Source organism: Ovis aries, chromosome X (genome assembly GCF_016772045.2).
Source record: "Ovis aries strain OAR_USU_Benz2616 breed Rambouillet chromosome X, ARS-UI_Ramb_v3.0, whole genome shotgun sequence".
NCBI lineage: Eukaryota > Metazoa > Chordata > Mammalia > Artiodactyla > Bovidae > Ovis > Ovis aries.
Window position 1 is genome coordinate 61,014,822 of NC_056080.1, and position 27,721 is coordinate 61,042,542.

At 38.5% G+C, this 27,721-nt stretch overlaps 1 protein-coding gene across 42 annotated transcripts in view; it reads right to left on the reverse strand.

Annotated features, from left to right (window-relative positions):
- The window catches only part of OPHN1 (oligophrenin 1), a 716,686-nt gene that overhangs the window by 393,782 nt on the left and 295,183 nt on the right, over nucleotides 1-27,721 (reverse strand). For all 42 annotated transcript variants that reach the window (XM_060407314.1, XM_060407309.1, XM_060407304.1 and 39 more), the window contains 5 exons: nucleotides 25,954-26,055; nucleotides 16,025-16,135; nucleotides 9,301-9,405; nucleotides 6,872-7,001; nucleotides 4,275-4,378 (listed from right to left, as the gene is read on the reverse strand). In XM_060407314.1, coding sequence (XP_060263297.1) covers nucleotides 4,275-4,378; nucleotides 6,872-7,001; nucleotides 9,301-9,405; nucleotides 16,025-16,135; nucleotides 25,954-26,055 — 552 coding nt within the window. The remainder of the gene's footprint in view (nucleotides 1-4,274; nucleotides 4,379-6,871; nucleotides 7,002-9,300; nucleotides 9,406-16,024; nucleotides 16,136-25,953; nucleotides 26,056-27,721) is intronic.

A 27,721-nucleotide genomic window follows, 5' to 3' on the forward strand; every position in this document is an offset into this window, starting at 1 on the left:
ATCAAGACCATCCCCAAGGAAAAAAAAAATGCAAAAAGGCAAAATGGTTGTCTGAGGAGACCTTACAAATAGCTAAGAAAAGTAGTGAAAGGCAAAGGAGAAAAGGAATGATATACCCATTTGAATGCAGAGTTCCAAAGAATAGCAAAAAGGATAAGAAAGCCTTCCTCAGTGATCAATGCAAAGAAATAGAGGAAAACAATAGAATGGGAAAACTAGAGATCTCTTTAGAAGAAAATTAGAACATTTCATGCAAAGATGTGCACAATAAAGGAGAGGAATTGTATGGACCTAACAGTGGAGAAGGCAACGGCATCCCACTCCAATACTCTTGCCTGGAAAATCCCATGGACGGAGGAGCTTGGTGGGCTACAGTCCATGGGGTCGCTAAAAGTCAGACACGACTGAGCGACTTCACTTTCACTTTTCACTTTTATGCATTGGAGAAGGAAATGGCAACCCACTCCAGTGTTCTTGCCTGGAGAATCCCAGGGACAGGGAAGCCCAGTGGGCTGCCGTCTATGGGGTTGCACAGAGTCGGACACAACTGAAGCGACTTAGCAGCAGCAGCAGCAACAGTGGAGAAGGAAATGGCAACCCACTCCAGTATTTTTGCCTGGAGAATCCCACGGATGGAGGAGCTTGGTGGGCTACAGTTCACGGGTTACAAAGAGTTGGACACAACTGAGCGACTTCACTTTCACTCTCTAACAGAAACAGAAGATATTAAGAAGAGGTGGCAAGAATACACAAAAAAACTATGCAAAAAACTATCTGAGTCTTCATGACCCAGACAACCACAGTGGTGTGATCACTCACCTAGAGCCAGACATACTGGAATGCGAAGTGAAGTGGGCCTTAGGAAGCATCACTATGAACAAGGCTAGTAGAGGTGATGGACTCCAGTTGAGCTATTTCAAATCCTAAAACACGATGCTGTGAAAGTGCTGCCCTCAATATGTCAGCAAATATGTTGTCTAGCTTTTCTTCCAAGGAGTAAGTGTGTTTTAATTTCTTGGCTGCAGTCACCATCCACAGTGATTTTTGAGCCCAAGGTAATAAAGTCTGTCACTGTTTCTACTGTTTGCCCATCTACTTGCCATGAAATGATAGGACCAGATTCCATGATCTTTGTTTTTTGAATGTTGAGTTTTAACCTAGCTTTTTCACTCTACTTTTTCTCCTTCATCAAGAGGCTCTTTAGTTCCTCTTCACTTTCTGCCATTATGGTGGTGTCATCTGCCTATCTGAGGTCATTGATATTTCTCCAGTATATGTTGATTCCAGCTTGTGCTTCATCCAGCCCAGCATTTCACATGATGTGCTTCTGCAGAGAAGTTAAATAAACATGGTGACAATAAAACCTTGACATACTCCTTTCCCAATTTTAAACCAGTCTGTTGTTCCATGTCCAGTTCTAACTCTTGCTGCTTTACCTGCATACAGTTTTCTCAGGAGGCAGGTAAGGTGGTCTGGTATTCCCGTCTCTATAAGGATTTTCCAGTTTGCTGTGATTCACACAAAGGCTTTAGTGTATTCAATGAAGCAGTTGTTTTTCTGGAATCTCTTTGATTTTTCTATGTTTTTCTGGAATCACTTTGCTTTTTCTATGATACAGTGGTTGTTGGCAATTTGATCTTTCATTCCCCTGCCCTTGCTACACCCAGCTTGTACAACTGGAAGTTCTCAATTAATGTATTGCTGGAGCCTGGCTTGAAGGATTTTGAGCATTACCTTGCTAGCATGTGAAATGAGTACAACGTTGAGGTAATTTGAACATTCATTGGTATTATCCTTTTTTGGGACTGGAATGAAAACTGACCTTTCCAGTCCTGTGGCCACTGCTGAGTTTTCCAAATTTGCTGGCATATTGAGTGTAGCACTTTAACAGCATCATCTTTTAGGACTTGAAATAGCTCAGCTGGATTTCCATCACCTCCACTAGCTTTGTTGGTAGTAATGATTCTGAAGGTGTACTTGACTTCACACTCCAGGTAGGCTGGCTCTAGGTGAATGACCACACAATTGCGGTTGTCTAGGTCATTAAGACCTTTTTTTTTGGGGGGGGGGGTATAGTTCTTCTGTGCAGTCTTGCCACCTCTTGTTAATATCTTTTGTTTCTCTTAGGTCCATACCATTTCTCTCCTTTATTATGCCCATCTTTCATGAAATGTTCCCTTGGCATCTCTAGTTATGGACAGAGATTCATAGCATTGCATAGGAGGCAGTCAACAAAACCATCCTCAAGAAAAAAATGCAGAAAGGCAAAATGCTTGTCTTCAGAGACCTTATAAATAGCTGAGAATAGAAGAGAAGTGAAAGGCAAAGGAGAAAAGGAAAAATATACCCATCTCAATGGAGAGTTCCAAGGAATAGCACAAAGAGATAAGAAAGCCTTTTTAAGTGAACAGTGCAAAGAAATAGAGGAAAACAATAGAATGGGAAAGACTAGAGATCTCTTTTAAAAAATTAGATATACCAAGGGAATATTACATGCAAAAAATGGGCACAATAAAGGGCAGAAAATGTATGCACCTAACAGAAGCAGAAGATATTAAGAAACTATGAAAGTAGTATTAATATCTGCTGCCTGTGGCTTGATCTTTGTTATAGGACCTAAGAAAGCAATTTTGAAGTCCAAGGTTTGGAAAGTAATATGTGTAGAAAAAGAGAAGGAAGAGATTACAGGTTGCTTAAAAGCATTGGTTAGTCAGATATTAATACTTAAGCTAACTTCTCACAGAAAAGGAACAAATTCTATGTGACAACACACCTTACTGGAACCACATTTAAAAGTTCTTCGGCAATTGGCAGACCAGAAACTAAACAGTACCGAAGTCATGAATGAGCAACTTGACCTACATATAAACATGGGTGAAGACTGTGAAAACCCCATTTGGTATGCTCTGTGAGAGGTGCATCCCATGTCTAAACCACATTCAAAGTAGAATCCCAAAATTTCTTGTTAATGACAAAAAAAGAAAAGCAGTTTTCCTCTAAGAGTTTTACAGTTTCTCACCTTACATTTAGGTCTTAAAATCCATTTTGAGTTTACTTTTGTGTTTGGTGTTAGAAATTTTTCTAGTTTCATTCTTTTGCATATAATTGGCCAGTTTTCTCAGTACCACTTGCTGAAGAGACTGTCTCTTGTCCATTGTATATTTTTATCTCATTTGCCATAGATAAAGTGTCTTTAGGTACGTGGATTTATCTCTGGACTTTTTATTTTGTTGCATTGATCCATAATTCTGTCTTTGTGCCAGTACCATACTGTCTTGTTGACTGTAGCTTTGTAGTATAGTCCTATGAACAAGCCACACAAGAGCGATCTTCCATGGAAATCACCAGCAATGGCCCCAGAAGTCTCCAAATTTCTGCCTATGGAAATTGGGTCTTCATGTACCACAACTTTCAATGCTAACAAGTAAACCTTGTTTCATTTTGTAAACAATTTGTAAATAATGGAAACTTTTATAAATTATACCCTAAGGCCCTGTCTGAAAGACAGTTAAAGTGATATTACTTTTAGAATATGAATAGTCAGTCTATTAGCTTTTATCTTAAGAAACCTTCAGAGTTCTATGTATGTATGTTTCCAAAACCCCTACAAAGATAGGAAAAAGTGAGATGACAGACTAAATTTTTTAGCTGGGTGGTCATATATGAAATAGTATAGAATTTATAATATAATATAAATAGTATCAAATTCCTCCTCATGATAGTAAGTAAACTATCATGTCAGTGTGTCGAACTCACCTTGCCATTTTGGGGAGTAGAGGAAAGTCTGGAGGCCTTTCCAGAAGAATTAAGTGCTTAAAGATATTTGAGCATTGCATAAAATGTAGTATATAGGTTGTTTCAAATTTAGATGACAGAATACTCCTTTAAAAAAGGAACTTTGGAAAATGCTTCTTTTTAAACACTATTTAAAAGAATCCATAGTAGAGCCTTCTTAAAAGCAAGTAATACTCTCCTCCTTCAATTTATCCATATTTTTTTGTAAATTTTCTTTGTACAATGAGATAGAAACTTGTAAAAATGATCTAAAAGAGTAAAGGCACTTTCTGAAGGCCTGAAATCATTTACAGAGATTCTTCACTCAACTGAGTAGTATCTGGGCCAATGCAAACTTAGGCCAAGGAAAACATATGAAGACATGGGTTCATGTGACAGTGGTAGACTCAATTCTTTGACATGAAGTCAATATATATTCTTTTCTGAGATTCAGTCACAAGATGCATTTCAAAAAAAATGTAGCCCATAAAAGAACTGACCTGCTGCTTAGCACCTGGCTTCTGATCCATAGGCGTCATAGTGAACGTTTTGGTCTCTTTCTCATATTGGCAGTAGTATTTCACCCAGGATATTCCCAAAGCCCCTACAAAGACAGGCAACAGTGAGATGATAGAATAAGTATTTTGGCTGCATGGTCAGTTTACCTGTAAGACAGAACCTGTGCACAGTTTACTTTTCATGGTCATGATCCAGATCTAGTCCTACCATTCCCCTGAGCTCCAGCTATGCAGTACCACCAGCCCACTACACATATGGTTATTGTAATCCTCATCAACTACTTTCCACATCTATTCTGGCTTGTTCCAAACCACTCTCCTTACTGTGTTCCCTGTGAATGCTCCCATTATACATTTTATTGTATGAGCTAGGAACATCTGTAATCTTCTGCTTTTTCTTCCCTATAACCTGCCCTATTTGATTGGTGGTAGGGTTCTGCTCATTCTACCCCCTACATGTCTCTTTTTTCACTCCTTTTATAGCTGAATTCATTCAAGACTCTATTTCTGATGTTTGGCAAAAAAAAAATGTTTTATAAGATATTCCAAGAAAAACAAAAATTCACTATTTCTCCAATTAATGATTTCAGTGGCCTTCTCTGATCACTCCTTTCTAGCCTATTCTCTACTCTTTTGTTAAAGAATATTTTAAAAGTATATATCTCTATTTATATCATTCCTCTTATTATAAACCACCTATGGATTTCCCATTCTCTCCAAATTCCTTAGGTTGGATCACAAAGCCTTTTATAATGTGATTGTATTTAGTTTTTCAACTTGGCTTTTTGCCCCCTTCACCTCTATGCCCCTGACTCACTGAATTACATTCAGTTATCAAATAAATAGTCGGGGATATAATTGATAGACCAAGTTCAGGACATATTTAATAGTGAACAGGGCACTATTAATAATTGTATATGGACAACAAGTATAAACCAGGACTCTTCCTAGATAACCAAGACCCTACAAATATAACACACTCTCACATACCTCTGTGCCTTGACTCATGCAATGGTATACACCTGGAATTTTCTTTGCCTTTATTTACCTGTCAAACTCCCACTCTTAATTCACATTTCAGTTCATATATCACTTCCTCAGTGAAGCCCATAGATATATTCTCCAAATGCAATGCTCAACACACTTCATTATAATTCTTTAATATACTTGTGTCTTCATTAGACCGTAAACTTCCTGAGGTCAAAAACTAAGTTTGATCCATTTTTTGTACCCCCAATGCATTACACATTGTCTGGCAAAAAGGATTTTTAGTAAACATACATTTAACTGAGTTGGAATGTCATATCCATTTTAAAATTTAAAAAACTGGGGAATAGAAAGATCACATAGTTAGTTGATATTAGAGTCAAGACAACATACTCATTACTCTGCCCCTTGTATAACACAGCAGTGGTTCTCAACTAGGAGCAGTTTTGCCTCCCAGGGGACATTTGGCAATGCCAAGAGACATCTTAGGTTATCGTAGTTTGGAAGTACTATCAGAATAAAGTGGGGAGAGGCTATAGATGCTTCAAAACAGCCTATAATGCATAGGATGACCTCTTAAAACAGAGAATTACCCAACCTGAAATGTCAATAGCACTGAGATTGAGAGATCTTGCAACGGAGGGGTGAAGAACTGAACCTGACAAATAGAACACACCTTTGAAAATCATCAAAGTGGACTGCTCTAAGGGAGGAAAAGTATGATAATAGCAATGCTGAAATACCATGGTTTGTGGATTTCAGTGGGTTCTGCCACTGGTAACCTCTGAATAGTCTCTTCTACCTACTCACTAGGTCAGAGACTGAAGTCACAGGCTTTGGAGACATTTTATCACAGTTCAAAAGGAAATCAAATAGCACGTACCGGTTTACATAACATTAGGAGGCAGAAAAGCTTAAACCTCTGAAATATTCAGTAACTGAATAAGATAACCCATTTCCCTTAGTAATGAACAACTGTGTTGTTCACTGAAATCACAATGGTTGGGTAGTGCTTTAAAGGCAACCTTGTGATCCTAAGGTAATGGAAGGTATAGGGTACAGTTGTAGGAGCATAGGTTTTGGCATTTCAAAAACCTGACTTTACACTTAGCCTTATTACTTGATAGTTAGGTGACTTTCAGTTAGTGATCTCTCTAAGCCTCCGTGGCTTCATGTGAATATGGGTATGGTAAAGTGTTTTCAAAGGTTACATGAAGTAGTATATTTAAAGCACTTAACACCATGCCTAGCACATAATAGGTATAATAAATATTATTTTATGCCTCCTCTCTCCTACCTTCCTTTTAGTCTAAGTCAGAGTCATTGAAAGCATTAAGCCATTAACAACCCTCATTTTGAATCTCAGAGAAAATCTTAAGTCTTATCATCCCACAGCCTTTGTAATACAAATACTTAACCTCCCCCTTTAATTTCGCCCTCCTTTTTATTTTCTCTGTTCTTAGGCTGGTTTCCAAAGAGGTATAGCTGGAAGAGGTCTATGAACTATATGGGTGCCTGGAGTTTGGAGAGACCAAGTGGCAGTGTGTATTAGCCTACTTAAACCCAGTGGCTATCCCTGTATTGCTACACACATTTCTCTTGCGTATAGAGATAGCCTTCAATGGTTGGCTGTCCTGGAAGTTTGCATGTCTGTGGAGCTTCTTTCATCCTTTTCTTAAGTTCTTCCATCTCTTCTCGGGTACTGGAGAAATGATTTCTTGTCTGTCAAGATATTATCATAATCATTATCATCAGGACCATCATCATGAATAAGCATTCAATGATCAGAGACTTAGTGCAGAGTTTTCTCAGCTTTTATCATGTGCTACAACATAGCAAAAAACAAGTGTTGAGTGGCATAGTAACTAGAAAACAATTTAGTGTAGTTTAACAGTACTAAAGGGTAAAAGGGAGAGAGAAATGTAAATAACAATGTACCTGGGAGACATTTTCTAATGGAAATCACAAAAGCTTCCAAGAAATAAAAGCTCTAAGAATTCTGAGCTTCACACTAACTCTGCCTTACAAAAAGGAAGGCTATAAAAAAGGTTCCTTAGGATAATATTATCATGGCAACGTCTACATTCTACCTCAGGTAAAGTTACTGATTATTTGACACTGAATCAAATCCTGGCCATTAGAATAAAGGCTATGAGAGTGTGCTCTTTTTGAACATAGGTCAACAGAAAACCTATGTTTTCATGCTCATGAATAAGAAAAGCCAATATTAAGAAGTAGTATGTTTAAAAGTACATTACTAAAGAACAATGGCAAAACACAGTTTGAAATGTGTGTATCAGAATCACTAGAGATAAGTCTTTAGTGTTTAGTCTCAAGATTGTCACATGATGTCATTGAAAAAGGTGATGTGGGCTGTCCTACCTAGTTGAACTCACTCTGTAGATTATCTTGTGAGTTTGATATATATATATATGAAAGTGAAAGTGAAGTCTCTCAGTCGTGTCTGACTCTGAGACCCCGTGGACTGTGGCCTACCAGGCTCCTCCATCCATGAGATTCTCCAGGCAAGAATACTGGAGTGGGTTGCCATTTCCTTCTCCAGGGGATCTTCCCAACCCAGGGATCGAACCCGGGTCTCCCACATTGGAGGCAGACACTTTAACCTCTGAGTCACCAGGGAAGCCATATATATATATGTGTGTGTGTGTGTATATATATATAAATAAAGACCAATATATATGTATATATATATGTATATATATATGCAAATATTTGTTGCTAAACTCAGACTTTTCAAGTTATATTTGGAGGAAGATTAAGTAACTGACCTAGTTATAGAAATATTTTGTAAATCAGCAGAAGATAGGAATTCTAACATTCTGGTGAAAGAGAGTACCCAGAAAGAAACAAGTGTAAGTCAGGAATCTCCTAAACAACAAATTGTTTTCATCCAAAAATTCATCTATAAATTTTATGCAATGTAACAGGTCCAAAATCACTACCTCAATGGTGCCTTCTTTTACTGTATCAGACAATTATTCTGTACTCTGCTTTTTTAACTTTTTTGGTCTTAACTCTATTTTAGCACTTTTCATAAGTAATCATGCTGTATCTCTGTTTATCTCTCTAAGCTCTAAGAGACTGAATAATCCCTGAAGACAAAAGCTAACGTGCCTCATTATGGTATGTTCAGTGCATTTTACAATGCCTGGCACAAAGCATTCATTATATACCTACTGCTAAGTCACTTCAGTCATGTCCGACTCTGTGCAACCCCATAGACAGCAGCAAACCAGGTTCCCCCGTCCCTGGGATTCTCCAGGCAAGAACACTGGAGTGGGTTGCCATTTCCTTCTCCAATGCATGAAAGTGAAAAGTGAAAGTGAAGTCACTCAGTCATATCTGACTCTTAGCGACCCCATGGACTGCAACCTACCAGGCTCCTCCGTCCATGGGATTTTCCAGGCAAGAGTACTGGAGTGGGGTGCCATTGCCTTCTCCGCATAAGTAATTGTTAAATGTGGGTTAAATAACTGAATGAGAAAAATGATATGCGACAAGGAAGGGAAGGCAGTGCCTATGCTCATCTATAAGGGACAGCATGGGAAAGAAGGTTGAAATAATCTTTCAAGATAATTTAACTATATTAATGTAATGAGAAAAGAAATGAGAAAAGGAAGGGAGGAATGGACATTCATATTAATAAAACCTACAAAGAGAGTATCTTGACTAACTAGCTTAAGACCTGACCTGTACTTAAGCCCATAGATGGGTTCTAATCTGGGAGAGATATAGCAAATTAGCAACATTTAATAAATATTGGATAGATAGATGTGTTAGTGGGTGGAAGGGTGGGTTTGAACAACAGCCTCAAAGATAAAGAATAGTTGAAACTGGAAGAGTGAAAACAATCTATTACACTAAAATATTTGTGATCCACACCAGTTGGTCCTCACAAATTAGCTGGGATATAATAACCTAAAATTCCAAAGTCAAGATATTGAGAGTGAAATCCAACTGTAATGCAAAGACTGGTGAAGAAACCCACATGCAAACTCACATTCTGTAAACTGAGTTGAAGCTGTTGTTTATACGGGAGGAAATCCTGTGTTAGTTCCACAGTCAAGCTGTTGGAAATGAAGAGGCTATGAAGAAAGGCCAAGACCTAGAGAAAATGTATAAAAATAACTTTATCACCACCAACTTCTCATTAATCAAATAAAGGGAAATGAGATACACAAAAAAGAAACTGCACAGTGTTTAACCAGTATAGTGTTAAAAGCGTAATGCAAACACAAATTGGTCTACACATAGCTATTCTTTCAATTAGGTTAAACATTCACACTGGACTCAAATCCAGAAAGTAAGAACGACTAACAAATTTATTCAACAATACCCTTTTCAGATAGCATATGAAACCAATCAAAATGTGGATAGGATGAACATAATGTGGGAATAGCTGTATTTATATCTTCAGGACTGGCACAGAGTAAGTACTCATAAATACATGCATATTCAGTCACTTCAGTAGTGTTGGATTCTTTGTGATCCCATGGACTGTAGTCTGCAGGCTCCTCTGTCCATAGGATTGTGCAGGCAAGAATACTGGAGTGGGTTGCCATTCCCTCCTCCAGGGGATCTTCCAGACCCAAGGATTGAACAACTGTCTCCTGCATCTCCAACACTGCAGGCAGATTAATGCTGAGCCACTGAGGAAGGAGACTCAAATATTTGTTGATAAAAACAATAAGTAAAAATGGAAAACTGATCATAATGAACAATGTCATAATGCTAAAATATCCAAGGATCTCTTTTTGAAAAACAATCTTTAAATTAGAAACATATTGGGGAAGGGGTGGGACATTGCAGAAGACACAGAAATGATCAATAAACTATATTTTTACTGTTTCAAATGTTCACTCCAATAAAAATCAAATATATACAAACAACAGAAAAAAAATTCATCCGTGAAATACAAACATATTAAAAATCAATGCTAAATGCTGGCAATACTAAAGTGCAATGTGTGTGTGTGTGTCTGTGTGTGTGTCTGTGTGTGTGTTGGTTGCTCAGTTGTGTCAGACTCTTTGCAACCACATAGGCTGGGGACTGCCAGGCTCCTCTGTCCATGGGATTTCCGAGGCAAGAATACTGGACTGAGTTGCCCTTCCCTTCTCCAGGGGATCTTCCTGATCTAGGGATAAAACCCAGGTCTCCTGCACTGCAGGAGGACTCTTTACCATCTCCTCTTTACACCAGGGAGTAAAATGTAAGAGGAAGTAATAAAAACTGCTCTATTCTTTTTGAAGAAAGCTGAGCACCAAAGAATTCATGCTTTTGAACTGTGGTGTTGGAGAAGACTCTTGAGAGTCCCTTGGACTGCAAGGAGATCCAACCAGTCCATCCTAAAGGATATCAGTCCTGGGTGCTCATTGGAAGGACTGATGGTAAAGCTGAAACTCCAGTACTTTGGCCACCTCATGCAAAGAGTTGACTCATTGGAAAAGACTTTGATGCTGGGAGGGATTGGGGGCAGGAGGAGAAGGGGACGACAGAGGATGAGATGGCTGGATGGCATCACCGACTTGATGGACATGAGTTTGGGTGAGCTCCAGGAGTTGGTGATGAACAGGGGCGCCTGGTGTGCTGCAATTCATGGGGTCACAAAGAGTCAGACACAGCTGAGTGACTGAACTGAACTGAACTGAATTCTTTTTAGAAAGTAAACAAAAAAGCACATATAAATATGCACTTATATACTATATGCATACAAATACATCTATATGTGAGTATTAATATATATGTTCAGTTCAGTGGCTCAGTCATGTCCAACTCTTTGCGACCTCATGGAATGCAGCACACCAGGCCTCCCTGTCCATCACAAACTCAAACTCATATCCATCAAGTCAGTGATGCCATCTCATCCTCTGTCATCCCCTTCTCCTCCTGCCTTCAATCTTTCCCAGCATCAGGGTCTTTTCCAATGAGTCAGTTCTTCACATCAGGTGACCAAAGTATTAGAGTTTCAGCTTCAGCATTAGTTCTTCCAATGAATATTCAGGACTGATTTCCTTTAGGATTGACTGATTGGAACTCCTTTCAGTCCAAGGGACTCTCAAGAAACTTTCTAACACCACAGTTCAAAAGCATCAATTCTTCGGCGCTCAGCTTTCTTCACAGTCCAACTCTTACATCCATACATGACTACTGGAAAAAACCATACCTTTGGCTAGATGGACTTCTGTTGGCAAAGTAATGTCTCTGCTTTTTAATATTCTGTCTAGGTTGGTTATAGCTTCTCTTCCAAGGAGCAAGTGTCTTTTATTTTCATGGCTGCAGTTACCATATACAGTGATTTTGGAGCCCAGAAAAATAAAGTCTCTCACTGTTTCCATTATTTCACCATCTATTTGCCATAAAGCAATGAGACTGGATGTCATGATCTTAGTTTTCTGAATGTTGAATTTTAAGCCAACTTTTTTACTTTCCTCTTTCACATTCATCAACGGGCTCTTTAGTTCTTCACTTTCTGCCATAAGTGTGGTGTCATCTGCATATCTGAGGTTATTGATATTTATCTTGGCAATCTTGATTCCAGCTTGTGTTTCTTCCAGTCCAGTGTTTCTCATGATGTACTCTGGATAAGTTAAATGAGCAGGGTGACAGTATACAGCCTTGGCATACTCCTTTCCTGATTTGGAACCAGTCTGTTGTTCCAAGTTCAGTTCTAACTGTTGCTTCTTGACTTGCACACAGATTTGCAGGAGGCAGGTCAGGTGGTCTGATATTCCCAACTCTTGAAGACTTTTCCAGTTTCTTGTGATCCACACAGTCAAAGGCTTTGGCAGAGTCAATAAAGCAGAAGTAGATGTTTTTCTGAAACTCTCTTGCTTTTTTGATGATCCAACAGATGTTGGCCATGTGATCTCTGGTTTCTCTGCCTTTTCTAAATTCAACTTGAACATCTGGAATTTCACAGTTCACATACTGTTGAAGCCTGGCTTTGAGAATTCTGAGCATTACTTTGCTAGCGTGTGAGATGAGTGCAATTGTGTGGTAGTTTGAACATTCTTTGGCATTGGCTTTCTTTGGGATTGGAATGAAAACCGGCCTTTTCCAGCCCTGTGGCCACTGCTGTGTTTTCCAAATTTGCCAAACATATATATACATAACCACAAACTATGGGCTTCCCTGGTAGCTCAGATGGTAAAGAATCCGACTGCAGTGTGGGAGACCCAAGTTTGATGCCTTAGTAGGGAAGATCCCCTGGAGAAGGAAATGGCAACCCACTCCAGTATTCTTGACTGGAGAATCCCATTGACAGTGGAGCCTGGTGGGCTATAGTCCATAAGGTCGTGAAGAGTCAAAAATGACTGAGCGACTAACACACACAAAAACAGACAAACACAAACTAAATATATTGGGTTAGCCAAAATGTTTATTTGGATTTTTCTGTAAGATTTTATTATGGGAAAACTTGAACAAATCTTCTGGGTAACCCAATATATGTATATATACATAAACATATTAAAAACTATGTACATACTTGTGTACTATATACATGTGTATATGTGTGTACACACACACGGTGGTGGTAATGGTTTGTTTAGTCACTAATTCATGTCCAACTTTTGTGACCCCATGGACTGTAGCCCACCAGTCTCCTCTGTCCATGGGATTTCCCAGGCAAGAATACTGGAGTGGATTACCATTTCCTTCTCCAGGGCATCTTTCTGACCCAGGGATCAATCCCCAGTCTCCTGTACTGCAAACAGATTCTTCACTGACTGAGCTACCAGGGAAGCCCTAAATATACATACATACATACAATTATATATGTGTACATGTACAAACATATATATAAATGTACATGAGTGTATGTACCAAACACATAGTTATGAAGACATCCTTCCTTTTCCTTTTCAAATTTTCCCATCCAAAGAAATGATACTACCACCTACTTACTTAGTTAATCAAGCCAAAAAGCAAATAATTCTGGTTTTCTTTCACTCACATCTTAGTCTAATCAATCAGTAAGCTCTGCCAGTTTTGCTTCCAAAATATATCTCTAATTCAATCATTCTTTCTATTTCTACTACCACCACCCTAATCCAAAGCAATATTTTCACTTGCCTAGACCACTGGGATAGCCTAACTCATTTCCTAATTTCCAACATTGTCTTCTTCCAAGCTATTCTCCACACAACAAAACAGTTCATGTCATATCCTATTTAATATACACCAGTGATTTTTCTACTACAGTTCAGGCTAAAATCTAACCCCTTCATCATGCCTACAGGCCCTATGCCTTTTGGTCAGATATTATTTCCTGCCACCCTCCTTTTCTTTCATCAGTGATACTCACCATTCTGTACTAAATTGAGGACTTACTAACACTGTTCAGTTCAGTTCAGTTCAGTCATTCAGTCGTGTCCGACTCTGCAACCCCATGAATCACAGCACACCAGGCCTCCCTGTCCAACACTAACTCCTGGAGTTCACTCAGACTCACATTCATCGAGTCCATGATGCCATCCAGCCATCTCATCCTCTGTCGTCCCCTTCTCCTCCTGCCCCCAATCCCTCCCAGCATCAGAGTCTTTTCCAATGAGTCAACTCTTCGCATGAGGTGGCCAAAGTACTGGAGTTTCAGCTTTAGCATCATTCCTTCCAAAGAAATCACAGGGCGGATCTCCTTCAGAACAGACTGGTTAGATCTCCTTACAGTCCAAGGGACTCTCAGGAGTCTTCTCCAACACCACACTTCAAAATCATCAATTCTTCGGCGCTCAGCTTTCTTCACAGTCCAACTCTCACATCCATACATGACTACTGGAAAAACCATAGCCTTGACTAGACGGACCTTTGTTGGCAAAGTAATGACTCTGCTCTTCAATATGCTATCTACGTTGGTCATAACTTTCCTTCCAAGGAGTAAGCGTCTTTTAATTTCATGGTTGCAGTCACCATCTGCAGTGATTTTGGAGCCCCAAAAAATAAAGTCTGACACTGTTTCCACTGTTTCCCCATCTATTTGCCATGAAGTGATGGGACCGGATGCCATGATCTTCGTTTTCTGAATGTTGAGCTTTAAGACAACTTTTTCACTCTCTTCTTTCACTTTCATCAAGAGGCTTTTTAGTTCCTCTTCACTTTCTGCCATAAGGGTGGTGTCATCTGCATATCTGAGGTTATTGATATTTCTCCCAGCAATCTTGATTCCAGCTTGTGCTTCTTCCAGCCCAGCATTTCTCATGATGTACTCTGCACATAAGTTAAATAGGCAGGGTGACAATATACAGCCTTGACATACTCCTTTTCCTATTTGAAACCAGTCTGTTGTTCCATGTCCAGTTCTAACTGTTGCTTGAGTGTTGTTCCTTAATGGTGTTGTTCTAACTAACACCATTAAGGACTTACTAACACCATTCTCACCATTCTTTACTAACTTAAGGATTATGTACATGTGTTTTTTTCTGTGCCTCGAAAGTTCTCTTCTCATTATTCACACTGCCTTATCTTTTCCTTCTTTAGATCTCATCTTACATGACACTTTCAGAGATCCCCCTTGACCATTCGACCTAAAGTAGTTGTCTGCTCCTGTTCTTTGTTTTAGCCGTTATCATAACACAAATTGGAGAAGGAAATGGCAACCCACTCCAGTGTTCTTGCCTGGAGAATCCCAGGGGTGGAGGAGCCTGGTGAGCTGCCGTCTAGTGGGTCACACAGAGTGGGACACAACTGAAGTGACTTAGCAGCAGCAGCAGCAGCACCATAACACAAATTATTTTATTTATGTGTATCCTTCTTTCCACCGCATGAAAATGTAGTCTTCACAAAGACAGAAACTGAGTCTTTTTCACTGTATGATACCCAGTGTTTAGCACAGTGCCTGCATATAACAGAGGCTCAATAAATGATTATTGGATGAATGAATAAATATTTGTTTGCAAATGTACATATACAGATATATACAGCTGTGACCACAGATAACATGTACACAGATATACATGCTTATGTGTAATATGTATACACACACATGCACATGTGTACACACACCCACACCAACAAGCACATAGGCATAAGAGATAAACAAAAGAATATAACAGACACACAGAATTCAGGAGGTAAACACCACAATATGAACAGTGATCATCTCTGTATGGGGGATATGTTGTATTTGTTTTACACATATTAAAAATTTTTTCTAGCTTTTTCTGCAACTGTTTTTACATTGTTTTTATAATAAAAAAGAAAGTTGCTAAAAATCAAAATACTTATCAAACCACAGTACATCATCTTCTATAATACATTAAGGATATTTAATTAGAAAAATATTCAAAGGATAGAAGTAAAAATAGAATGGGAAGTCATTGGATGCAAGAAACATGCATGCTTACAACAGTGTCTGGGATATGATGGGTATTTTCAGAAACCTTATGAAAGTGTGAGAGAAAGGAAGGGAGGAGAACAAGGTAAAATGAAGGGTGACAAAAAATCAAGGAACAGGAGAAAGGAGAGGAGGAAAAGAAATATAAAGAAAAATCATAGCTATAGAGAGAAATCAGAGGAGGAAGGAATGTGGGGAAGAGTGAGGAGAGTGAGAGAGAGAACATAGGTTGGAGAGCAAGAATAACACAAGCCAGTGTGTCTATTTCTTTGACATTCATTATTAAGCATTGACTATATTCATATTCTTTGAGACTCCAATTTTATAATCAAAGTTCTCTACATTTACTTGACATTTGGTAAATATTTTTAGACCATTCATCATTAGAACTTACTGGCTCCACAATATTGAACTTCTTAGACTCTTGAACTTCCTGGATTTGATAAACATAATCAAGGGATGACTCAAAGAAATTGTGCCTCTCCTTGTCCACCTGGAGGTCTGCCTGAAGAAGAAGGGTAATAAATATCACATATTGCCATAGTCATTTGTGCAAGTCAGTGTTTATGGATTCAACAGAATGCTAGGGCTGGAAGAAAATTATGCTACCAAGCAGTGATCTTATCCCTTTACTTTACAAATAGAAAACATGAAGCCAAGATAGAAAAAGTGACTGATGCACGATATCTGGTTTCTGGCCTAACAAATAAGAAGCTTGGAAGTTATTGTGCTCATCCTCATACAAGGAAAAGCTAAACTGAGAATCAACCACTGTTCTTAGAACCAACAGACCACTTAAGTCAAAGGAAAAACAACTGTCTCAAAAATTGGATAGATAGTTGAATATAGAGAATCTGAGATTATCAGAGCAGAAGCCCAGAAGCAGAAGCCTGATGCTGCAACAAGTGTCAGACCTTATTTAAGATATCTTAAAAAACCAATACAATATTGTAAAGTAAAATAAATAAATTAATCAATTAAAAAATCCAAAGACAATAGGGAAGACAAAACACAAAGATACCAGACGAGATTTTCGCTTCTAGCAAGAGCAGTTATAGCAAATTAAGCACAGTCTAAATCCTAGTCAGATAAGCATAAAACCACATAATAACATCCTTTTATCTCAGTTCCTTTTACCCAGGGCATCATGTTCAGCATTCAACAAAATGTTACAAAGTGTACAAAAAAGTGAAATACACCAATAAACACAGTCTAAAGAACCAGCATCAGTTCAGTTCAGCTCAGTTGCTCAGTCATGTCCAACTCTTTGCGACCCCATGGACTGCAGCACACCAGGCCTCCCTGTCCATCACCAACTCCCAGAATTTACCCAAACTCATATCCATTGAGTCAGTGATGCCATCCAACCACCTCATCCTCTGTAGCCCCCTTCTCCTCTCACCTTCAGTCTTTCCCAGCATCAGTGTCTTTGCAAATGAGTCAGCCCTTCACATCAGGTGGCCAAAGTATTGGAGTTTCAGCTTCAACATCAGTCCTACCAATGAACACTCAGGACTGATCTCCTTTAGGATGGACTGATTGGATCTCCTTGCAGTCCAAGGGACTCTCAAGAGTCTTCTCCAACACCACAGTTCAAAACCATCAATTCTTCGACACTCAGCTTTCTTTATAGTCCAATTCTCACATCCATACATGACTACTGGAAAAACTATAGCCTTGACTAGGTGGACCTTTGCTGGCAAAGTAATGTGGGACTCTGATAGTTCTGTGGAGCTCACACAATCTGATTTTACTCACATGGAACACTTCTAAGACAAAAAGAACACTTCTAAGACGTTGGCAAAGTAATGCTATTCTTTGGAACTCTGTATTCAGATGGGTATATCTTTCCTTTTCTCCTTTGCTTTTTGAATCTCTTTTTTTTTTTTCTCAACTATTTGTAAGGCCTCCGCAGACAACCATTTTGCTCTTTTGCATTTCTTTTTCTTGGGGATGGTTTTGATCACCACCTCCTATACAATGTTATAAACCTCCATTCATAGTTCTTAGGGTACTCTCTCTATCAGATCTAATCCCTTGAATCTATTTGTAACTTCCACTGTATAATCATAAGGGATTTGACCTAGGTCATACCTGAATGGTCTAGTGGTTTTCCCTACTTTCTTCAATTTAAGTGTGAATTTTACAATACGGAGTTCATGATCTAAGTCACAGTCAGCTCCAGGTCTTGTTTTTTCTGACTGAATAGAATTTCTCCATCTTCAGCTGCAAAGAATATAATCAATCTGATTTTGGTATTGACCATCTGGTGATGTCCATGTTTAGAGTCTTCTGTTGTTTTGTTGGAAGAGGGTGTTTGCTATGACCAATGTGTTCTCTTGGCAAAAATTTGTTAGCTTTGCCCTGCTTCAGTTTGTACTCCAAGGTCAAAGTTTCCTATTCCTGCAGGTATCTCTTGACTTCCTACATTTGCATTCCAGTCCCCTGTGATGAGAAGGACATCTTTTTTGTTGTTAGTTCTAGAATGTGTGGCAGTTCTTCATAGCACTGCTCTACTTCAGCTTCTTTGGCATTAGTGGTTAGGGCATAGATTTGATTACTGTGATGTATGGTTTACCTTGAAAGCAACCTGAGATCTTTCTATCGTTTTTGAGATTGCACCCAGGTACTGCATTTCGGACACTTTTGTTGACTGTGAGGGCTACTCCACTTCTTCTAAGGGATTTTTGCCCACAGTATAATAAAATGGTCATCTAAATTAAATAGACCATTCCTATCCATGTTAGTTCACTGATTCCTAAAACATCAATGTTCACTCTTGCCTTCTCCTGTTTGAACACTTCCAATGCACCTTGATTCACTGACCTCATCCAAGGTTCTTATGCAATGTTGTTCTTTACAATATAGGACTTTACTTTCACCACCAGACACATGCACAACTGGGCACTGTTTCTGCTTCAGCTCAGCCTCTTCATTCCTTCTGGAGCTATTTCTCTGCTCTTCTACAATAGCATATTGGGCACCTACCAACCTGGGGAGTTCATCTTTCATTGTCACATCTCTTTGCCTTTTCATACTATTCATGGGGTCCTCACGGCAAGAATGCTGAAGTAATTTGCCATTCCCTTCTCTAGTCCAACATGTTTTATCAGAACTCTCCACCATATCCCATCTGTCTTGGATGGCCCTACACAGCATTGCTCATAGCTTCATTGAGTTAGACAACATTGCAATCCATATGATCAGTCTGTTTAGTTTTCTGTGATTGTAGACCTAGTGCAGAACCTAAAATAAAAAACTTACTGTTGGAAAACCTCACAGAAAAAAGCGTATCTATTCCTGATCTAGCAAATGCAATGCTAGTTATCTTTTTAAATTTTTCAAATTGAGGAACAATTACTTTACAATATTGATTTGCTTTCTGCCAAACATCAACATGAATTAGCCATAAGTACACATATGTCCCTGCACTCTTGAACTTCCTTCCCATCTCCCACCCTTTCCCACCCCTCTAGGTTGTTACAGACCCCTAGTTTGAGTTCCCTGAGTCATACAGGAAATTTCCAATGGCTATCCATTTTACAAGTCATAGCATACATGCTTTCATGTTACTGTCTCCATTTGTCTTACCCTCTCTTTCCTCCCCTCCACCATATCCATACATCCATCACTCTATCTGTGTCTTCATTTCTGCCTTGCAAATGGGTTCATCAGTACCATCTCTCTAGATTACACACACATGCACATATATATGTGCGTATGTGTGTAATATATGATATTTGTTTTCCTCTTTCTGACTTAACCTACTCTGAATAATAGGCTCTAGGTTCATCCACCTCATTAGAACTGATTCAAATGTGTTCCTGTTTATGGCTCAGTAATATTCCATTGTATATATGTACCATAGCTTCTTAATCCACTCATCTGTCAATGGACATCTAGGTTGCTTCCACGTCTCAGCTAGTGTAAATAGTGCTGCAGTGAACATTGGGGTACATGTGTCTTTTTCAATTTTGGTTTCCTCATGGTATATGCCTAGAAGTGGTATCGCTGGGTCATATGGTAGTTTTATTACTAGTTTTATAAGGAATCTCCATACTGTCCTCCATAGTGTCTGTATCAATTTACATTCCCACCAACAGTGCAAGAGCATTCCATTTTCTCCACATCCTCCCCAGCACTAGTTTGTGGATTTTTTGATGGTGGGCATTCTGTGTATTGATCTTGTATCCTGTGATACTAAATTTGCTGATTAGCTTTAGTAATTTTGTTATAGTATCTTTAGGATTTTCTACGTACAATATCATGTCATCTGCAGATAGAGTTTCACTTCTTCCTTTCCAATCTTAGTCACCTTTCCAATCTGGATTCCCCTTATTTCTCATTCTTCTCTGATTGCCATAGTTGAGAATTCCAAAACTATGTTAAATAATAGTGGCAAGAGTAGGCAGGCTTGTCTTGCTCCTGATCTTAGAGGGAATGCTTTCAGTTTTTTACCATTGAGAATAATGTTCGCTGTGGGTTTGCTGTATATGATCTTTATTATGTTAAGTTCCTTTTATGTCCAGTTTTTGAAGAGTTTTATCATAAATGGGTATTGAATTCTGTTAAAGTTTTTTCTGTATCTATTGAGATTTTCATATGGATTTTATCTATTTATTAATATGATGTCTCCCATTGATTGACTTGTGTCTATTGAAGAAACCTTGCATAACTGGGATAAACCTGACTTGATCATGGTGCATGATATTTTAATCTTTTGTTGAATTCTGTTTGCTAGAATTTTGTTGAGGGTGTTTGAGTGATATTGGCCTGTAATTTTCTTTTTTGTGTGTGATGTCTTTGTCTGGTTTTGGCATCAGGGTGATGGTGACCTCACAGAATGTATTCACAAGTATTCCTTTCTTTGCAATTTTTTGGAAGAGTTTCAGAAGAATAGGCATTAGCTCTTCTCTAAATGTTTGACAGAATTCTCTGAAGCCATTTGGCCCTGGGCTTTGTTTTATGGGGAGACTTTTTATCACAGTTTTGATTTCAATATTTGTGATTGGCTTATTCATAATTTCTATTTCTTCCTGGTTCAATCTTGGAAGGCTGAACTTTTCAAAGAATCTATCCATTTCCTCCAGCTTGTCCATATTTAGCATATAGTTGCTCTTAATTATCTCTTATGATCCTTTGTATTTCTGCATTGCCTGTTGTAACCTCTCCTTTTTCATTCCTAATTTTGTTCATTTGACTTTTCTGCCTTTTTCTCTTGATGAGTCTGGAAAATGTTTTTTTTCGATATTGTTTATGTTCTCAGAGAACCAGCTTTTAGTTTTATTAATCTTTACTATTGTTTCCTTCATTTCTTTCCATTTATTTCTGCTCTGATCATTATGATTTCTTTCCTTCTACTAACTTTGATATTTTGTGTTTTTCTTTGTCCAGCTGTTATTTGACACATAAAGTTAATTTGTCTATTCAATGTTTTTCTTATTTTTTGAGGTAAGATTGTATTGCTATAAACTTCCTTCTTAGAACTGCTTTTGCTGCATCTCACAGGCTTTGGGTTGTCATATTTTTGCTGTCATTTTTTTACCTAGGAATATTTTAACTTCCCTTCTTCCTTCAGTAACCTATTCGTTACTTAGAAATGTATTGTTTATCTCCATGTGTGTGCTTTCACAGTCTTTTTTCTTCTGTAACCGATACCTAGTCTCACAGTGTTGTGGTCAGGAAAGATGCTTGATATGATCCCAATTTTTGTCAGTTCACTTGGGCTTGATTTGTGATCCAAGATGTGGTCTACCCTGGAGAATGTTCCATGTTCACTTGAGAAGAAAGCGTATTCTTCTGCATTTGGATGGAATGTCCTGAAAATATCAATTAGGTCCATTTTGTTTAAAGTTTCAATTAAGGTTTGTGTTTCTTTATCAATTTTCTTATTTGATGATATGTCCTATGATGTAAGGGGGATGTTACAGTCGCCTACTATTATTGTGTTACTGTCAATTTCCTCTTGTATGTCCGTTAGAGTTTGCCTTATGTATTGAGGTGTTCTAATGTTGGGTGCATAAATATTTAAAATTTTTATGTCTTCTTGGATTGATCCCTTGATCATTATATATTGTCCTTTTTTATCTCTTGTAATATTTTTTATTTTAAAGCCTGTTTTGTCTGATATGAGAACTGACACTCTGGCTTTCTTTTGATTTCCATTTGCATAGAACATCTTTTTTCATCCTCTTACTTTCAGTCTTTATCTGTCGCTAGATCTTAAAGTGGGTTTCTTGTAGACATTATATATATGGGTCTTGTTTTTGTATCCATTCAGCCACTCTGAGTTTATTAGTTGTGGTGTTTAATCCATTTACATTTAAAGTAATTATTTTTATATATGTTCCTACTGGCATTTTCATAATTGTTTTGGTTTGTTTTTGTAGGTCTCTTCTCTCTTTTGTGTTTCTTGCCTATAGTAATACCTTTAACATTTGTTGTAAAGCTGGTTTGGTGGTGCTAAACTCATTTAAATTTTGCTTGTCTGTAACACTTTTGATTTCTCTATCAGTTTTGAATGAGATCCTTGCCAGGTAGTGCAATCTTGGTTATACATTTTTTTTCGTTCAGTACTTCAAATATATCCTGCCATTTCCTTCTGGCCTGCAGAGTTTCTGCTGAAAGATCAGCTGTTAATCATATGGGTTTCCCCTTGTACATTACTTGTTCCTTTTCCCTTGCTGCTTTTAATTTTTTTTCTTTGTATTTACTATTTGTTAGTTTGATTAGTATGTGTCTTGACATGTTTCTCCTTGGGTTTATCCTGTATGGAACTCTCTGCGTTTTTTGGACTTGATTGACTACTTTCTTTCCCATATTAAGGAAGATTTTTTTTTTTTTCCCATAGCCTTTTCAAAAATTTTCTCAGACCCTTTACTTTTCTCTTCTTCATCTGAGATCACTATAATTAGAATGTTGGTGCATTTAACATTGTCCCAGATGTCTCTGAGGTTATCCTTAATTATTTTGATTCCATTCCTTTATTCTGCTCTTCAGCAGTTATTTCCACCATTCTATCTTCCAGCTCACTTATCTGTTCTGCCTCATTTATTCTACTATTGATTCCTTCCAGAGTACTTTTAATTTCAGTGATTGTGCTGTTTGTCTCTTTATTTCCTCTAGGTCCTTATTAATTGTGTTAATTTATTCTTGCATTTTATCCATTCTATTTTTGAGGCCTTAGTATGTCTTTAATGTCATTACTTTGAATTCTTTTTCAGGTAGTTTGCCTATTTTCTCTTCATTTATTTGGTCTTGTAAAATTCTACCTTGTTCCTTCATTTGTGCTATATTTCTCTGTTTTTTTCATTTTTTTCTAACTTAATGTGTTTGAGGTCTTCTTTTCCAAGGCTTTATGGTTGTATTTCTTCTTCCTTTTGGGTTCTGCCCTCAATCGTTAAGGTTGGTCTAGTGGTTGGTGTTACCTTCATGTTGGGGGTGACTTGCGCCTGCATTTTCTCCCCTCTGATCGGCAGGGTTGTGTGAGGTGATATATTTTGGAGTGCCTGACAGAATACTGTCTGCTGATGATTATTTTTGTGTTTTTGTCTTCTTTGTTGCCTGGGTGAGGCATCCTGCACTGGGTGCCATCAGCAGCTGTGTGATACTAGGTTTTGTTTACAGGTGTAGGCCTTCATGGAATTTCTCACTAATTAATACTCCCTGGGATTAGGAGTTCTCTGGCACTCTGAGGTCCTGGATTCAGTACTCCCACTCTAAAGGCTCAGGCCCAATCCCTGGTCAAGGGACTGAGATTCCTGAAATTCTTTGTTATGGTATTCAATGGGATTAAAACAAACACACAGAGATAAATAACAAAACATTAAAAGAAACAAAAGACCAACCCAGACAAATGGTAAATACAAATCAGACAGATAATTACAAAAACAGTGGAACATGTATACATACTTACACACACACAAACATAACAAAAATATTCCAAAGAAATGAAAGTACAAGAGATTGACTTGGCAAACAAAGGACCCAAAAATATATCAATCAATTAAAAACAGAGCCAATTAAAACTTAAACTGGAAAACAGAACTAAAGCAGAGTGCCAATTGGGGAATAAAGCAAAGAAAACAAAACAAATTAACAAACATGATGAAAAAAGAAGAATAAAATCAGGGAAAAAAAGAAAAAGAAAAGGAAGAAAAGAAGAAAAAAGAAAAGTGAGATTAAATAGAAGTATGCAAAAATGATTTAAATATATTAAACTACTACAGCAGGAAATAATAATTTTTTAAAAATTCAAACAGAAGAAAAAAAAAATTCAAAAAGGAAAAAAAAATCCACAGCACCACAGAAGGCCAGTGCAGAAGTAAAAGTATATAATGGAAATGAAGATTGTGATTTTTAAAAAAATAATAAAGTCTCAAGGTCATTATTCTTAGTTGTGGAGTCAGTCACCCACGAATGAGGTTGGACCAGTGCCATGTAAGGGTTTCCTGGTTGGGGGGACTTGTGCCTGTGTTCTGGTTGATGGAGCTGGATCTCATCTCTCTGATGGGTAGCACCATGTCCAGTAGTAGGTTTTGGGGTGTCTATGGGTTCAGTGTCACTTTGGGCAGCCTGTCTGCTAGTGTGTAATGTTTTATTTCTGTTTTCTTGAAGGATTAGCATGGGGTATCTGGGTATTGGTGCTTGCTATCCTTTGGGTGGGTTTGGCTTTGGTGTTGAGATGGAGGCCTTTCAGGGGTCTCTCATCCATTAATGTTCCCTAGGGTCAGGTGTACTCTAGTGGTTCAAAGCCCTGGGCTTGCGTCTCTACCTCAGGGGTTCAGGCTCATTGCCTATTGAAGCTCCAAGACCTCACAAGCCACACAACGCAAAAGATAAGTTCCCTATACTAGTGGTGAAGGCAACACTCAGCAGCCCAGAATACTCAGTGAAACCTACACCGAAGTCTTCTAATACTTCTAGGAAGGTCTCTGAAACTTGTGGGCCGCATGGAGTCAGTATCACATCTGGCCTCATTTCAGTTTATAGTTGCTCCTAAAGTTCAGTTTCTCCTAGAGTTCACAGTCTGTTCCCCACCTGGACAAAAGAGAGTGAAGGCTGAGGCTCATTAATGCTCACTTGCTCTCTTGGGCTGGGGAGAGAGGAGGATATGCCATCCACATATAAGTTGTACAGGGGAATGCCTGTGAAAGTAGTAAGCTGTTGGATGCTGTTACAGTCTAAGGCAGCTTGTGAATTTTCCCAGAGAAAACTGGGGTCTAGGGACCCAAGTTCATGGGTCTCTAGAAAGAGCCAAGCTGTTTAAGTTCCCTGCAAGGTGTGGGCAGTAACCTGTGCCTGCTCATGGCCTGGTGCAAGCTGCAACCTCTGGGACTGAGAACGTATCAGTAGTGTTTTGTCTGTTGCTTCCAGCACCTTTCCTGGCTTTGGCAGTGGCAGGCATGTCTAATTCCTCAGCCTTGTCAAAGTAGCACTCTCAGCACATATCGTCATGGCCACCAGCCCCCTACCTCTCCCTGGAATCTTCATTGGAGGCTTGGCTCCCTGCACGGCTACTCCCCAATTCCAGGTTGGGGCGTGTGAGCTGCTTATGGACTGAGAAGTGCTGTTAGGCAGCTTTCTCAGTATTTTGCCTTCTGAGTCGCTGCTGTTGCACAGCACTCTGAGATTTCACAGCTCCCCTCTTGGTCTCACCTGTGAGGGGCTTTATAAGTGCTCAGAAACTTTTCCTCCTTCATGATTCCCTCCCTCTCTTGGGGCACAAGCTCCCGCCCTGAAGTCCTTTGTCTTTGTGTGTGTGTGTGTGTGTGTGTCTGTGTGTGTCTCTGTGTGTGTGTCTGTGTGAGTGTGTGTTTATCCTTTGTCCTACCTCATTCAGAGGAGATTTGCTTGCCTTTTTTGGAGGTTTGGGGTTTTCTGCTGTCATTTAGAAGTTGTTCTGTAGGACTTGTTCCATATTCTGATGAATTTTTTATGTATTTGTGGGGAGGCAGATGATCTCCCCATCTTACTCCTCCACCATCTTCTTCTGTCCTACAATGCTAATTTAACTCTATAACCTCATCTGCAATCAGAAACTTAGAACTGGAAGGGATCTGTGAGTAGTACCACACTTCCTTTGACAAAGAAACTGAGGCCAGGAAAGAAATATCTTATCCAAGGTAACACTGTGAGTTTGTGGAGGAGCTGACTTAAGAACTCAGGAGTCCTGAGACCCTGGTCATAGTTGAATCTGCAAGCACAACCATTATACATGGTTCTCTGCTGAGGCAGAGTAAGAGACAACCCTTGCAATAGGAACCTGCCATGTACCAGGGCATACCTGGTAATAGAAGGCAGGGACAGGCTTTTTGAACATACCTCTTGTAACTGAGATTCTTTCTTTTTGGAAGACAGATGTAAGTGCCGATCCAGCAAGGAATAAAACCTCTCTCCATCCTTCTCAAATTTCTTTTTCCGCTCCTAGAGGTGGGAGAGAAGATAAAGAGAAAGATGTCTGTGATTTTAATTCAATCTGCTCAGAAATGAGAATGAACAACACAGTGTCAGAAAAGCAAGTCAGGATTTTATCTCAGCAGTTTCAGCTTCTTCAAATATAACCTTGAACAATTTAACCTACGCAAAGGGTAGTTACTATTGGTATAGCTAAAGGCTCTGGGAGCTAATGCTCAGACAATGACACTTAAAATTCACCTGTATACCAGTTAATTTTTTTCTCTCCTCAATATTTTTCACATGTATTAACTACATTAATTTTTGAAAAGAAGAAGAAGGAACACAATATTCAACAGTGAATATGCCTGTCAAATGTTAATCTATAATGCATTTATACAGTCTAATAATAAGTAAAATATTTCCAAGAAAATTGGAATCTAAGACTAACTCTGTAAATTATAAGTTTTTTGATACTGTTTAAGCATTTCAGTACTACATGTTAAAAGATGTTGTTAAAGATATGGAAAAATCCTGCAAGGCTTAACTGAAAATCAGGAGTTGAAAAGCCTTATGAGGGATGGATGACTCACTCGTTATTTGTGTTAAGCTCTCTGCCTCTCAGCACAACAATTAATAGAAATCACACAGTCTCCAAAGGAGCACTAAGAATGCTAGCTTGTCACAGACTAATGCTGACATCCTGCAATGCTCTCAGCACCACATTGGGAAATTCATGTAAAAGGCTTGTGTTGTCACATAGGAAATCTAAACTCACTGAGTACCTATAGCGTGCCAAGTATTAGATGAGGCAAAGCAAGTGACACACAGGAAAAAAAATATATATACCTCACCCATGGTTTATTTCTAGAGGCAATCTATTGCTGGGCAGGAAGCCAAGGCAAAACTGAGTGACCTCTTATCTGTCAAGAATGTGCTTTTTACATAAACTCAAAATGAATTAAAGATGTAAATGTAAGACCAGAAACTATAAAACTCTTAGAGGAAAATATCGGCAGAACATTCCATAACATAAATCAAAGTAAGATCCTCTCTGATCCGCCTCCTAGAGTAATGGAAACAAAAACAAAAGAAACAAGTGGGACTTGATTAAACTTAAAAGCTTTTGCCCAGCAAAGGAAACTATAAGCAAGGTAAATAGACAACCCTTAGAATGGGAGAAAAATCAATAAAACAACTGACAAAGGGTTAATTTTCAAAATATACAAGCAGCACATACAACTCAATACCAGAAAAACAAACAACCCAATCAAAAAGTGGGAAAAAGACCTAAACAGACATTTTTCCAAAGAAGACAGACAGAAGCCTAGCAAACACATGAAAAGATGTATAACATCGCTCATTATTAGAGAAATACAAATCAAAACTATAGTTAGATATCATCTTACACCAGCCAGAATGGCCATCCTCAAAAAGTCTACAAACAACAAATGCTGGAGAGGGTATGGAGAAAAGGGAATGCTCTTACACTGTTGGTGGGAATGTAACTTGATACACCCACTATGAAAGACGGTATGGAGATTCCTTAAAAAACTAGGAATAAAACCACCATATGACCCAGCAATCCCACTCCGAGGCATATACCCTGAGGAAATCAAAACTGAAAGAGACACATGTATTTCATTGTTCATTGCAGTACTATTTACAATAGCTAGCACCTGGAAGCAACCTAGGT